General features: G+C 42.3%; 1 protein-coding gene and 1 long non-coding RNA gene across 7 annotated transcripts in view; one reads left to right on the top strand and one right to left on the bottom strand.

Moving 5' to 3' along the window:
• Nucleotides 1–8,254, top strand: part of LOC112069630 (butyrophilin subfamily 1 member A1) — a 32,726-nt gene extending 24,472 nt beyond the window's left edge. For 4 of the 6 annotated variants that reach the window (XM_070438627.1, XM_070438630.1, XM_070438626.1 and 1 more), the window contains one exon: nt 6,659–8,254. In XM_070438627.1, the coding sequence (XP_070294728.1) occupies nt 6,659–7,030 (372 nt within the window). In that variant the 3' untranslated portion in view covers nt 7,031–8,254. Of the gene's footprint in view, nt 1–5,892; nt 5,920–6,214; nt 6,260–6,362 lie in introns of all 6 variants that reach the window. The other 2 variants (XM_070438631.1, XM_024136984.2) reach the window with 2 other exon arrangements.
• LOC139024135 (uncharacterized) overlaps nt 1–9,845 on the bottom strand; it is a 34,069-nt gene extending 24,224 nt beyond the window's left edge. The window contains exon 1 of the long non-coding RNA XR_011475392.1: nt 9,749–9,845. This is a non-coding gene — a long non-coding RNA (uncharacterized lncRNA). The remainder of the gene's footprint in view (nt 1–9,748) is intronic.
• Between the last annotated feature and the right edge of the window lie 4,730 nt (nt 9,846–14,575).

Below are 14,575 nucleotides of genomic sequence, written 5' to 3'. Positions count from 1 at the left end.
TTGTGTTCCCATATAGAAGCAGATACCCATGTCCTGTCCCTATCTCCTTATTGGTTTATAGAAGCAGGATACCCATGCTCCCTTTCGTCCTCATGGTTTATAGAAGCAGATACCCAAAGTCCCTTCTCCTCATTGAGTTTATAGAAGTAGCAGAACTCCATGTCCCATCTCCTCATTGGTTTATAGAAGCAGATACCCATGTCCCTTCTCTCATTGTTATAGAAGCAGATACCCATGTCCCATCTCCTCATTGGTTTATAGAAGCAGATACCCATGTCCCTTCCTCCTCATTGGTTATAGAAGCAGATACCCATGTCCCATTCTCCTCATTGGTTATAGAAGCAGATACCACATGTCCCTTTCTCACTCATTGGTTTATAGAAGCAGATACCCATGTCCTTCTCCTCATTGTTTATAGAAGAGATACCCATGTCCATCTCCTCCATTGGTTTATACCAATGAAAAGATGTCCCAGTGGTGGTAATACACCTTTTATGAAAGTTAGTTGTCAATTGCCATCTAAGTCCCAAGAAGGAAAAAGCCTGGAAGGAGGAGAGATGACTAGAAACGATTCGTGACCGTTTTGTGTGATTTCATTGTCAGGTAGAGACCTTGTGCATTCAGGTAAAACAACAATCTCAATGTTGTTAATTTATATCCAGGACAAATTAACCGAGCAACCAGCAAGCCTAGCTAAATAAGAAAAATTAGCTAAGCAACTGCAAGCTAGCTAGCTAAATTGCACAATAATGATGTTTAATGCTTTTCGACCTGTCCCCAAATTAATATAATTGGTTCAGAGTTGTTTTTGATATTTTAACTGCTTGTCTTGATCGCGTTTTGTGGGACAAATCTATTTGCTCACGATTGGCGAGGGCTACCAGGTTTCTATTGGATGTTACAGATTTAAAGATATCGAATTCTAGACCACAAATGCCTTGTAGGCTATAGTTTGGAGTTGCCTGAGATGTTTTTTACAAAAAACAAACAACACACATTTCTGAGGCTATACTTACTTTTTAGTAACAATAATATAATAATAATAATAACTTTATATAACGTTAGGCATCTTACCACTACACCAAGTTAAACAAGATAAAACAGTGTATCAGAAGATTGGTGATTAAATTTTGGACACCTTCTTCCTCTATTAGACATTTTCAACATGTCGCGGTTACCCGAAGGAATCCGGTCTCGGCGCGGTTTGGACCATGTGCCACCGATGCCATGCTGGGCTCACCCCTTCCATGAACGCAGAGGGCCTGGAGGTGAGTTGGTACCAGGCCCCAAAGATTTCTACCAACCGGTCTTGCTCTCAGAGAGAGAAAGATCCAGGAAGCCTCCACAGCAGTCCAATACGTGGGCCGCACCTCTCCTAGGGCCCCGGGAGGGTTTTACGTCAGAAGGCTGAAGGGAGGGATGTGGACCTTGAAGCTGGTTAATGTCACTGCTGAGAGACAAGGGAGTTATGTGTGCTACGTCAGCAGTAACCAGGGCTATGAGAACTGCCAGTGTGTCTTTTCTCAACGATAACTGGGTGAGTTCATTCAAAGCAAACATATCCAGGAATGATGCTACACGAAATGAAAATGATCTTCATCACATTCTTTCACAAATAGTTGAATTAGCTGAAGGTACAAAATTTGAATATATTTTTTTTATTTGAGGCTCTCGGAGACCTTGACATTATTTAGTTTAATCCTCCCTCCCTTAATGTGCACTTAATCTCCTTTAAACAGTGATGGGCAGCCCTCCTCATCCTCCTTCAGCAGATCAGAAACAGATTGCAAATTCTGTGAAATGTTGAGCTGTGTATTCCCATGGAATGGAAGCCAAGGCCCAGGCTACGGTGGTCAGATGGGAGGCAGACTCTCGAAACGTGACGAAACTGGACTACCAGAGTGGTGCCCATGGTCTGGGTGTCTGGTCCGCTAGCTGGGTTCTCCTCTCTTCCCCATCCATGTGCTTCCCGTGGGTATCCTGCTTCTCTGTTCTGTCTGGAAGGGGAGGAGTGCTGAGGGAAGAGGCGACGCTACCTAACCTTGGCTCTCTGTACAGGTAAATAAGATAATCAACCGTGTTTCGTTTCTTGCTATGAGCATTATCCGTGATGCTTGGACACCAATTACAAGGTCGTTGTCTGGTGCGATGTGTCGTTCGTGTCGTCGTGATCGTTCCAACACTAGTTTTGTTTGAAATGAAGAGGATAACCTTCTTTCCAGCTTCCAGACAGACTTCATCAGCTGAACTGCAAAACAGCTGTCTCATTTTATCTCTGCTTCGCTCCTGTCCAGTTGTCTTTCGTCGGTTGCAAACGCTGCTGTCTCTAACACAAAAAGAGAGGTCAGGGCTGTGTTTTGGTATCATCGATAGCTGTATACTTATATGTTATTTGAAAGCATTACACAATGCCATGAAAATGTTAGACTGGGTCAAATTGGAACTTTAAACCTAAGAGGGTATGGAATCCTCTTTCCCACATATCTCTTAGTACGACTTAACCTACATGAGAAAACATTAGGGCAAGTCATCAAGTTCATACCTAAGCTCCACCTTTATCCCTCTCTAAATATGTCGAATTTGAAAACTTCTATGCTTGTGTTTTTAAGCTTTTTCAGGAACAAGAATCAACCACATGATGCTAAGTGGAGTAAGGAATCTAAATTTAGACCCCACATCACAGCTTTTCAACTGGCTCTGAGTTGTTCATAATTGAATTGTCAATGCTTACTTTATAAACCATAGTTCCATAACATTTTTTATTTATTAACCTTTATTATAACCAAGGAGGGCTAGTTGAGAAACAAGTTCTCATTTACAACTGCGACCTGGCCAACGAATAAAGCATTAAGCAATTCAAGTCACCATACAACAACACAGAGTTACAAAATGAATAAAACAAACATAGTCAATAATACAGTAAGACAAAAGAAAACAAAAAGTCTTATATAACAGTGGAGGCAAAATGATGGTTAAGATAAGGGAGTTAACGGCGAATAAAATAGGCCATGGTGGCGACAGTAATTAGCAATAATAGCAAATTACACACTGGAATCGGTAGATGTCGCAGAAAGATATGTGCCAAGTAGAGATACTGGGGTGCAAGGAGCCACAATAAATAAATAAATACCAGTATCGAGTAGGTAGGTAGATAAGATGGCTTGTTTACAGGATGGAGCTATTGTACAGGTCAGCAGTGATCTGTGAGCTGCTCTGACAGCTGGCGCATTCAAAGCAGTGAGGAGATATGAGTCTCCAGACGTTCAGACGATTTGCCAGTCGTTCCGTCATTGGCCAGCAGAGAATGGAAGTAAAGAAGGACGCGAAGAGGGAATTGGCTCGGGGGTGACCAAGTGGAGATATATCCTCCTGAAGGTGCGTGCTACAGTGGGGCGTTGCTATGCGCGGACCCAGTGAGCTGGAGATAAAGCGGGCTTTACCTAGCAGAGACTTGTAGATAACCTGTAGCACAGGGGTCGTTGGCGACTATAAGCAGTGTAGTGCCAACCGTACAGGTCGCAATGTGTGGAAGATAATGGGGCTTTGGTGCCACAAACGGTGGCACTGTGATAGACTGCATCCAGTTTGAAGAGTAGGGAGGTTGGAGCTATTTATAGATACCATCCACGAAAGCGAGGGATGCGGTAGGATAGTCAGGTTTTTACGAGGGTATGTTGGTAAGGCATGAGTGAATGACTTTGTTGCGATATAGGAAGCCGATTCTAGATTTAAGATTGGAGATATGCTTAATGTGATCATAATCTATGTTCTAACCAGGACACTTGGGCATTTGTAGTTGTCCACAGTATTCTAAGTCAGAGCCGCTCCAGAGTAGTGCTGCGAGCAGGTGTGGGCAGTGATCGGTTGAAATAGCATGCATTTAGTTTTACTTGCATTTAAGAGCAGTGGAGGCCACGGAGGAGAGTTTGATAACATGCAGAGCTATCTGGAGGTTATAACACAGTGTCCAAAGAGGCCAAAATTTACAGTAAGGTGTCGTCTGCGTACAGGTGGTATCAGAGAATCACCAGCAGCAAGAGATCAATATGAGATACGAGATAACCCGCCGGAGTAAACTTGGCACCCCCACCCCCATAAGACTGCCAGAGGTCTGCGACAACAGGCCCTTTGATTTGAACACACTGAACTCTGTCTGAGAAAGTAGTTGGTAACCAGGCGAGGCAATCAGTTGAGAAACAAGGCTGTCGAGTCTGCCAAAAGAATGTGGTGATTGACAGAGTCGAAAAGCCTTGGCCAGGTCGAACGAATACAGGCTGCCACAGTAATGTTCTCTTATCGATTTGCGGTTTATGATGTCATTTGAAGACCTGAGCGTTTGCTGAGGTGCACCCATGACCAGTTCTGAAACCAGATTGCATAGTGGAGAAGGTACGGTGGGATTCGAAATGGACGGTAATCTGTTTTGTTACTTGGCTTTCGAAGACCTTAGAAAGACAGGGTAGGATAGATATATAGTCTTAGCAGTTTGGGTCTAGAGCTGTCACCCCCTTTGAAGAGCGGGAGCTTTTCCAAACTTTGGGAATCTCAGGACGCATACGAAAGAGAGGTTGAAACAGGCTAGTAATAGGGGTTGGCAACAATTCGGGCAGATAATTTTAGAAAGAGAGGGTCCAGATTCTCTAGCCCGGCTGATTTGTAGGGGTCCAGATTTTGCAGCTCTTTCAGAACATCAGCTATCTGGATTTGGGTGAAGGAAAAATGGGGGGGCTTTGGTGGATTGCTGTGGAGGGGTGCCGGCAGTTGACCGGTGGAGGGGTAGCCAGGTGGAAAAGCATGGCCAGCCGTAGAGAAACTTGCTTACTGAAATTCTCAATTATAGTGGATTTGTATCGGTGGTGACAGTGTTTCCTAGCCTCAGAGCAGTGGCAGCTGGGAGGCAGGTGCTTTATCTCCATGACTTTAAGTGTCCCAGAAACTTTTTTGAGTTAAGTACCTACAGGATAGCATAGATTCAAGGCATAGTGTACAGACAAAGGTAAGGTAGGATGTGAGTACATTGGAGGTAAACCTAGGCATTGAGTAATGATGAGAGAGATATAGTGTAGAGACGTTTAAACCAGGTGATGTCATCGCATATGTAGGAGGTGGAACAACATGGTTGGTTAAGGCATATTGAGCAGGGCTAGAGGCGCTACAGTGAAATAAGACAGTACTCACTAAACAGGACAGTAATGGACGAGGCATATTGATATTAGAGAGAGGCATGCGTAGCCAAGTGAACATATGGGTCCAGTGAGTGGTTGGGCTGACTGGGGACACGGCGATTCAGACAGTTAGCAGGCCGATGCTAACACGCTAACAGTTAGTAGCCGGGGCTAAACAAGCTAGCAGTTAGCAGACAGGGTTAGCAAGCTAGCAGTTAGCAGGGGCTAGCAGTTAGCAGACCGGGGCAGGCAAGCTAGCAGTTAGCAGACGGAGCAGGCAAGCTAGCAGTTAGCAGACTGGTGCAGGCAAGCTAGCAGTTAGCAGACCTGGGCTAGCAAGTTAACCTATGGGGGATGTCGCGGTGGGGGTAAGTCTGTTTTTGCCTCTTCGTGCGGTGACGTCGATAGACCAGTCGTGGAATTAGTAGGGTTCCAAGTAGCTCTAGGTAGCTAGCAGGCCTAGCAGGTTAGCAGAAATGTTGTGGGATATTATACTATAACTAGGCCTACATTGATCCTGTAAGAGAATACAATTAAAACTCTAAATTAGTACTAAATCAAGTCAATGGACACTAAATTATAAACACTACCTATGGACCATATTCAGTGTATTCAATCACTGCAATGTAAGATATTGCCTTTCTTTATCATATGGCAAATATTGATCCAGAATACTTACTGTACAGAATACATTTAACATTTTCCCACTGTCACTGTTTTTCTGTAGATATAGAGACTATGAGACAAGCTGAAGGTAATCTATTTAGACATTTTCCAGAGAGAATCTGAATTTATTTTGATATTGCCTTTATCATGCAAGGTGCTATCTAGAACCTAAAAGGGTACCCTTTGAAGAACCATTTTTGTTTCTACATGTAACCCAAAAGGGTTCTACCTGGAATCAAAAAGGGTTCTCCTATTGGGACAGCTGAAAAACCCTTTTGGAACCATTTTTTCTAAGAGTGTATAGAAAATATTGATACATAATACAGAATACTTACTGTACAGAATACATTTAACATTTACCCATTGTTCCTGTTTTTGTGTAGATTTTGTGGATATAGAGACTATAAAGACTATGAGACTAGCTGGAGGTAAAATATTTAAATTTATTTCTGATACATTCTGATTATTATTATTATCATTGTTGTTATTACGATTCATTGTCATCTCCTAATTCTGTGTTTTCCTCAACAGTGGATGTCACATTGGATCCCAAGACAGCTCCTCCTTATCTGACAGTTGGTTCAACTGGTAAAATTGTGAGAAGCAGTTCAGATAATGTATGTCCTTCGGGTGAGCATGCTTATATACTTGGAACCCATGGTTTTACCTCGGGCAGCAGTGCTTACTGGGAGGTTGGACTGCATAAGGAGCAGGTAGGCGTTAAAGAATCCTGGTGGGTTGGACTGGCAAGTGGGTCTGTTAAAAGACAAGGTGATGTACCAGCCACACCTTCCAATGGTTTCTGGTTCCTGTCCTCAGGCAAAGAGAAAGGCTTACGGCTTAATATGACCCCCAACATCCTACTTCCTGCCAATCCTAGACCTCAGACACTAGGGGTGTATTTGGACTATGACCAAGGAGTACTCTCTTTTATCAATGTAAAAGACAATAAACTGATTGTCACCGTGGGAGCTATGTTCACAGGGGAGGTGTTTCCTCTTTTTAACCCAGGTAAAGGTGACAAAGCCCCTATGACGATATTAGATGTCAGCCACTATAAAACAGAACCTGGACAAGTGTCTGTTTCTGAAAGAGAGGGTAATGTCTCTCCACCTGCTGAAGAGGCTGAGACTGATGCCCTTCTAGCTTCTAACCAAAGTCGCAATCATCAGACTTCTGAATCCAAAGACAGTCTTTAAATGTCTGTGAATAAACTAGAGCACTATGTATTAACACATTGTTTTGTGTATCAAGTGCACTTCATATTAGGGTGTGTACAGTAGTATTCTGTACTGGTCCAATTCATCATCATCTCCTTCCTCTTCTCCTTTGTCTGCAGTGCAATTTGATTTGATTTGACTACCATGGAAACATATGATTGGTGAAAGCAGTGTTGTACATGGATGTAGTGGATGGATTGATGTGGTAGATTGATGGATGTAGTGGATGGATGGATGGATGTAGGTGGATGGATTTATTAGATGGATGGATGGATGTTTTAGATGGATGGATGGATGTTTTAGATGGATGGATGGATGTAGTAGAGGGATGGTTGGATGTAGTAGGTGGATGGATTTAGTAGGTGGATGGATTTAGTAGATGGATGGATTTAGTAGATGGATGGATGGATGTAGGTGGATGGATGTAGGTGGATGGATGGATGTAGTAGATGGATGGATGTAGGTGGATGGATGGATGGATGTAGTAGATGGATGGATGGATGTAGGTGGATGGATGGATGTAGTAGATGGATGGATGTAGTTGGATGGATGGATGTAGTAGATGGATGGATGTAGTAGATGGATGGATGTAGTAGATGGATGGATGTAGGTGGATGGATGGATGTAGTAGGTGGATGGATGTAGTGGATGGATGGATTTAGTAGATGGATGATGGATGTAGTAGATGGATGGATTTAGTAGATGGATGGATGTAGTGGATGGATGGATATAGTAGATGGATGGATGTAGTAGGTGGATGGATGTAGTGGATGGATGGATTTAGTAGATGGATGGATGGATGTAGTAGGTGGATGGATGGAGTTGATGGATGGATGGATGTAGTAGGTGGATGGATGGATGGATGTAGTAGGTGGATGGATGGATAGATGTAGTTGATGGATGGATGTAGTTGATGGATGGATGTAGTGGATATAGTGGATGTAGTTGATGGATGGATGTCTACTTGGTGTTTGGTTTGACCATCCTCTGTTTTTCACAGCAGTGCAGAGAACAGGAGACAGTTGAGAAGCTCCTTGCAATAGAGTCACTCTCTATAGTGTTCACTATTATTATTTTAATGGTAGAGCCATCTGGTGACATTTCGTTTGAAATGTTAGATTTTTCCCTGTTACAGTTTGTAATATACTGCTCACTAGAAAATATCAGATTATACTGACTGGTGCCAAGAGTATGTGCATTTAACATTTCACTGATAGTTGTGTATACATAGAGAATCTGACCTTCTCTTGAAACTGTTTGTTGAGACAGGCATGGTTTCACATGCTTGGGCTCTCCACTTGTAMAAATAATATGATTTAACGGTCCAGTGCAGTCAAAAAACATTTTAATATTTCTCCACTGAGGTCAACATGATACTGTGGAGTGAAAACAATCTGAATACTTATGTAAATAAGGTATTTCTGTTTTTTTATTTGTAATAAATATGCAAACATTTCTGAAAACCTGTTTTCGCTTTGTCATTATGGGGTATTGTGTGTAGACAGATTAGTATTTTTTTTAATCCATTGTAGAATAAGGCTGTAACGTAAGAAAATGTGGAAAAAGTAAATGGGTCTGAAAACATCCCAAATGCACTGAACATGAGCATAAGTGTTGGAGAAGCTACTCTGAAAATATAGTTTACCAAGCTACCAATTACTTTACACTGGAACAAGTTAAGCTATATGAAAGGTACACTTAAGAAAAATATAGTTTACTTAACTCAAGTTACCTTGGAAAAACTAAAACAGTAGTGTGTAGTTTCAGTAGTTAGCTACACCGCTACATGGTAAAACAGTAGTGTGCAGTTCCACTAGTTAGCTACACCGCTACATGGTGAAAGAGATTTGCATCAGTTCAAATCTGGTATCAGGACAAAATGTGATTCAGATTCACCGAATATACTTTAAGTATTTTAATTAAACTCAAGCGATAAATGGTAAATGCAATTTTTGTATATACGGTTTCACTGTATCTCCACGCAGGGTAGAACAGAGAACTCTGGAATGTGCTCAAACAACAGTTTTTATACTATGACAGCTTTAGTTCCAACCGTCCGTTGGCCTATCACAGTAGAGGCTGAGCGCGGTTTAAACTTTGCTCAGCCTATCGCTGGCACTCGGACTGGTCCCAGTCCCTTGGTGCTCTCATCTGTCCACATCTGGTCGTTGCGTAGATTAGATCCGTCTTGTGTCTCCCCCCAGATTCTACACTCAAACAGTTCCTTATTTGGTATTGTCCAGTGTCCTACCCTCCCTGGTTGTCCTGGAGATATGCACCCCTCCCCTCTCCAGATTGACCACAGCTTTTGCATCAAGGCACTCTATGTTGCTCAATCTTTACACACATACACACACACACATCTGCATTGTTTATGTGTGTGTGTAACAAAACAATATTCATCTTCAAACAATATGGTAGCGGGCTATAGTACATAAACATAAATCCTAACAATGGTAAAACAGTAGTGTGTATTCCCAGTAGTTAGCTACACCGCTACACGGTAAAACAGTAGTGTGTGTAGTTCCAGTAGCTAGCTATATGGCAAAAAATTAATGAACTACTAAAACACCACTAAGTTTTGATTTTAGCTCAACTACCACTAACCTGCTGCAAAATATAGGTTAGTTAAATGAAGGCTGTTCATTTAACTGTTGAATGAAGAGGACCAAGGTGCAGCGTGGTGAGCATACATACTCTTTTTATTAGAAAAGACGCTGAACAAAACAATAAACACTACAAAACAAACCGTGAAGCTAAAGGCTATGTGCCATATACAAAGTCAACTTCCCACAAAGAAAGGAGGGAAAAAGGGCTACCTAAGTATGGTTCCCAATCAGAGACAACGATAGACAGCTGTCCCTGATTGAGAACCATACCCCGCCAAAACATAGAAATACAAAATCATAGAAAAACAAAACATAGAATGCCCACCCCAAATCACACCCTGACCAAACCAAATAGAGACATTAAAAGGCTCTCTACGGTCAGAGCGTGACATATAGGTTAGTTACATCCACAACACTGATGTCTAGAGCTACATAATCTGTTTTAACCCAAGTTAGACCACCTTCATTCACTAAGTCCTAACTTGATGTATTGGTGATGTTGTTTCTCCTTTACTCAGTCTTCACTGTAATGTAAAAATATGGCTTTCAATTGTTGAGGACAAACACACTGTTAAATGTGAGCAGCCATTGTTGCAATGGTAACTGACGAAGTGGAATCCACCTTTGTACAATCATTTTCTTAGCAGCTGTGGTTCCTGCCAACCACATTCTACGTTGGCGTTCTGACAAGTGCCAGTCAGAGTCATCACAAAGCAACATCACTGTTGGATTTAATGGCAGTATGTCACGCCCTGACCTTAGTTATCTTTGTTTTCTTTCTTTCTTTGGTTAGGTCAGGGTGTGACGAGGGTGGAATGGGTGTTTTGACTTGTCTAGGGGTTTTTGTATATCTATGGGGATTTGGTATTGTCTAGGTAATGTAGGTCTATGGTGGCCTAAATTGGTTCCCAATTAGAGACAGCTGTTTATCGTTGTCTCTGATTGGGGATCCTATTTAGGTTGCCATTTTCCATTTTGGTTTTGTGGGTTATTGTCCATGTGAAGTTGCATGTCTGCACTCATTGTTTATAGCGCTCATGGTCATTTTGTTCGTTTGTTTAGTGTTCTTCGTGTTGATTCGTCGGTCATTAAAAGTATGTATTCACATCACGCTGCGCTTTGGTCTCCTCACTACAACGATCGTGACACAGTATTTTATCTTTAAGTACAGAGATGACATTGTTGACTTTCCCCCAGAATTCAACCACCCCTGGGTATTTCCACAGCACATGTTGAAAAGTACCAAGGTCCTCTGTGGTTCAGAACACACATAATGGCGATGGACTAATACCTATGTGATGTCTTTTTTGAGGTAATAGATCCAATTTAATTAATAAATTGGTCATTGGGGTTTCTAGATGATCCAAGTATATTCTTCCATACTGTCTCCCAATGTATTTGTCTGTCAGCAAGTGTAAAGTCCTTTTTTCCCATACAGTGGATAGAGTTCATGGTTTTTGTAAAGCTAGAATTAATTGACTATAGATATCAGAAACAACTCCTTTTGAGGGGCGTCTGTCCTTCAGAAGTTTGACCAATGGGTGTACTGCTAGTTCTGCTCCCCAGAGGACTCCATAGGCTGGCATGGATAGACTAGTTCTGCTCTCAAGCCAGAAAAGTAATACATCTTGAATCTAATTGTGAACTAATTGAGCTCTCTTATAGCGCGCCACAGGAACCAAGCCTCTGGTTTAACGCAGGTCTTCAGGAATTTATTAGGACATGATAGTGATAACATTTTAGATTTGGAACTGCAAGTCTTACTGATTGCTTTGTTCTCTGTAAAGTGTTGCATTTTAATCTGTGGTCTCTTTTCTCCACCCAAATTAACTCTTATGACAAGTCAGTTTAGTACATATGGGATGTAGTTAACAGGGAACTCCATGCCTCCTTGACCGATACTTAACTTAAGCCAAAACAAGAAATAGAAGGTCAGAAATCGTGACACTAGCTTAGAGTCTATGAGAGGTCCAGATCTATTCTAGCTTGTGAGGCTTATGAGAGATGGTCCGATTCTTATCTAGCTTAGAGTCTATTGTAAGGTTCCTAGATCTATCTAGCTTTTAGGTCTATCGATAAGTCCAGATCTTATTCTACGCTTAGAGCTATGAGCTAAATGGTCCAGATCTATCTATTTTATCTTAATGATGCTATGAGAAGGCCCAGATCTATTTATTCTTCAGAGCTGATATGAAGGTCAGCATCTTATCTAGTTAGATAGCTTTATGAAAAAGTTCCAGAGTCTAATATAGACTTAGAGCTACTGAGGAAGGTCGCAGAGTCTATCCAGATTAGAGCCTATGAGATATGTCCGACTCTTTTCCCACATAGTTATATTTGTTACCAATTACGACGGCTAACATGTAGTCCTATTATGGCTTTTAATGTTTCCTAGTATTTGCCATAGGCGCTAACCATTGTAGATGACTGATATTGTATATTATCTTTAGCAGTAATCGACGTATAATTACAGTAGTTCGTATGAGAATGTAGATTGAAATCGTGTGAAGGGTGGTCTGGTAATGGTCGACATTGACGGGCTGGATCCACATGCGGGTTCTCTGGGCAGACACCGCCTAGGTCACTGCAGAGAACATGGGCGAGTTAAAGGGTAACAAGGATTGGATGGAAGAAGTGACGTAACAGCACAAACATCTTACACCGCCGTTATTAGGTTGATATCAGCGTATGTAACACCATATCAGTTCTTATGCTAGGCCTCCCGGGTGGCGCGTTGCTCTGTCTGGTGTTCGTAAGACCATGGCTCATGTCACAGGCCGGCCGCACGACCCGGGAGGTCCCTTTTCGCTGTTCATGTCCTGTCCTTGTTGTTCCGCCTTCTTTCGTACCCAGACTTTGTCCGGTATGCATTCACACATGTACTGGATTTTGTTTTTGAATTTGGGGGTGTTTGGGGCGACGCACAATTGGCCTAGCGTCGTCCGGGTTTAGGGAGGGTGTTTGCCGGTAGGGATATCCTTGTCTCATCGCGCTCCAGCGACTCCTGTGGCGGGCCGGGCGCAGTGCGCGCTAACCAAGGGGGCCAGGTGTTTCCTCCGACAGCATTGGTGCGGCTGGCTTCCGGGTTGGAGGGTGCGCTGTGTTAAGAAGCAGGTGCGGCTTTGGTTGGGTTTGTGCTTCGGAGGACGCGTGGCTTTCGACCTTCGTCTCTCCCGAGCCCGTACGGGAGTATTGTAGCAATGAGACAAGATAGTAAGTAATTTACTAGCGATGGATACCACGAAAAAAATTGGGGAGAAGAAGGGGTAAAATTAAAAAATAATAATAATAATAATTTTTAAAAAACAGTTATTGAATGATTTAATTTAAATGTTGATTAGAGCATGCAATATTGTTAATGGCAGACAGAAAAGAAAGGATACCGTGTCTGTGAATTTCTTTATGTCACGTGGGGTTGATGAGGGGTGGTCCCTGGAAAAGGTGAGCGAGGTGAAAAACTTAAGAGGGAGGTGTCGATGACCATGGAGTCATACACACTACCTACTGTGCAGCGGAGGTTACTTAACGTGACCCTTGAGATTTACTATTTGGAAAAAACCTCTCGGTCCCCTCCTTGATTCTCCTCTGGTAGCTGTCCTTCTGTTCTCCTTGTTCGATCTCACCTTGATTGATATAGAAATCAATGCAATATTATGTGTCTATTATCACAAATACATCTCTCAATATTTCTTGGAGGGAGGGCAGACAAATAAATAAACTTAACATGAGCGGACAACCTCCACATCCTTCTCATCCTGTGCCTGAAGGGTTATGTCCGTCTCGACAGGGCGTTCTCGATCTGGTTCGTACGGAACTTCATCACAGTCAGTGGAGTTTCAGTGATCTGAAGTATCTCATACAAAAGTACAATAGACAAACACATAGTCAATATAATTTGAAATACTCACAGAATGTACAATAATTTGATTTCAATTGCGTTGTTCACCTCCAGTCAACAGCTGCAGCTCCGCGTCCACACAGCAGGCGATATGGTGAGTACTCAAAATAAAGCGACCAGTATCAAAACACGTATCAGGGCAAAATTTTGAACTGTGACACTTACCGATCATGTGGCTTGAGATGGGCCGGTGAGGCTGAGATAAAACTACTGATTGGCTTCAACTCCTTTGCACCGGCTCTGCAAACTTCTGTCCAGCATACTGACAGAGCTAACTGTAACTTTTAAGCCATGGTGACATAGATGTATAATATTATGTTCTCTCTTGATATGAAAGTCATGAATAATGTTCAGATATAATAGAATGTGATCGATAACATGGTTATTTCACTCCTGCTTCAAGCTGTCCAATTGCATTGACAAATCTGGCATTGTCAAATGTGCAAATGCCAAACAAGAGTTATGTTGATGTTGGCAATCATGTGCTTATCAACGAAATGGTCAGCTTGCACTCGTTCGGTTCAGCATGGCCTCCTTCTCCTCAGTTAAAAATCACCCTCTGCTGGAGGCTGGCCATCCTTCCCCCGTAGGTACATGTGTATTGCCTAACAAGTTCGAAGCACAGGAGTTGTGGAAAATACTTTGTCTAAGTAATTTTCCACCACTGTCTTTCTATGTTTCTGCCCCCTCCCGCCCCATCTCTCTCTCTGTCTTTCACTCTCTTCCCCCCTCTCTTTTCACTTTCAACTCTCTTCCCCCCGTCTGTCTTTCACTTTCACTCTCTTCCCCTTTCTCTTTCACTTTCACCCCCCCCCCCCCCGGCTGTCTGTGTGTCCTTCTAGCAAAGACACCTAGTTAAGGGTAGTTGGAATGACCATAATTGCTTAGACCTATCCATTTGACTGATCAGGGTTAACTTATAGCTAGATAACTCAATATGACAGACATATTAACTAAATGTATAACTAGCCACTTCTAGATGACCAACGTACCTAGATGGAAAATGGGTTTTCATAG

Source organism: Salvelinus sp. IW2-2015, unplaced genomic scaffold (assembly GCF_002910315.2).
Source record: "Salvelinus sp. IW2-2015 unplaced genomic scaffold, ASM291031v2 Un_scaffold1060, whole genome shotgun sequence".
In the NCBI taxonomy this organism is placed as follows: Eukaryota; Metazoa; Chordata; class Actinopteri; order Salmoniformes; family Salmonidae; genus Salvelinus; species Salvelinus sp. IW2-2015.
The sequence above is the reverse complement of the archived record's forward strand: the minus strand, read 5'-3'. Positions and strand labels throughout refer to the sequence as shown.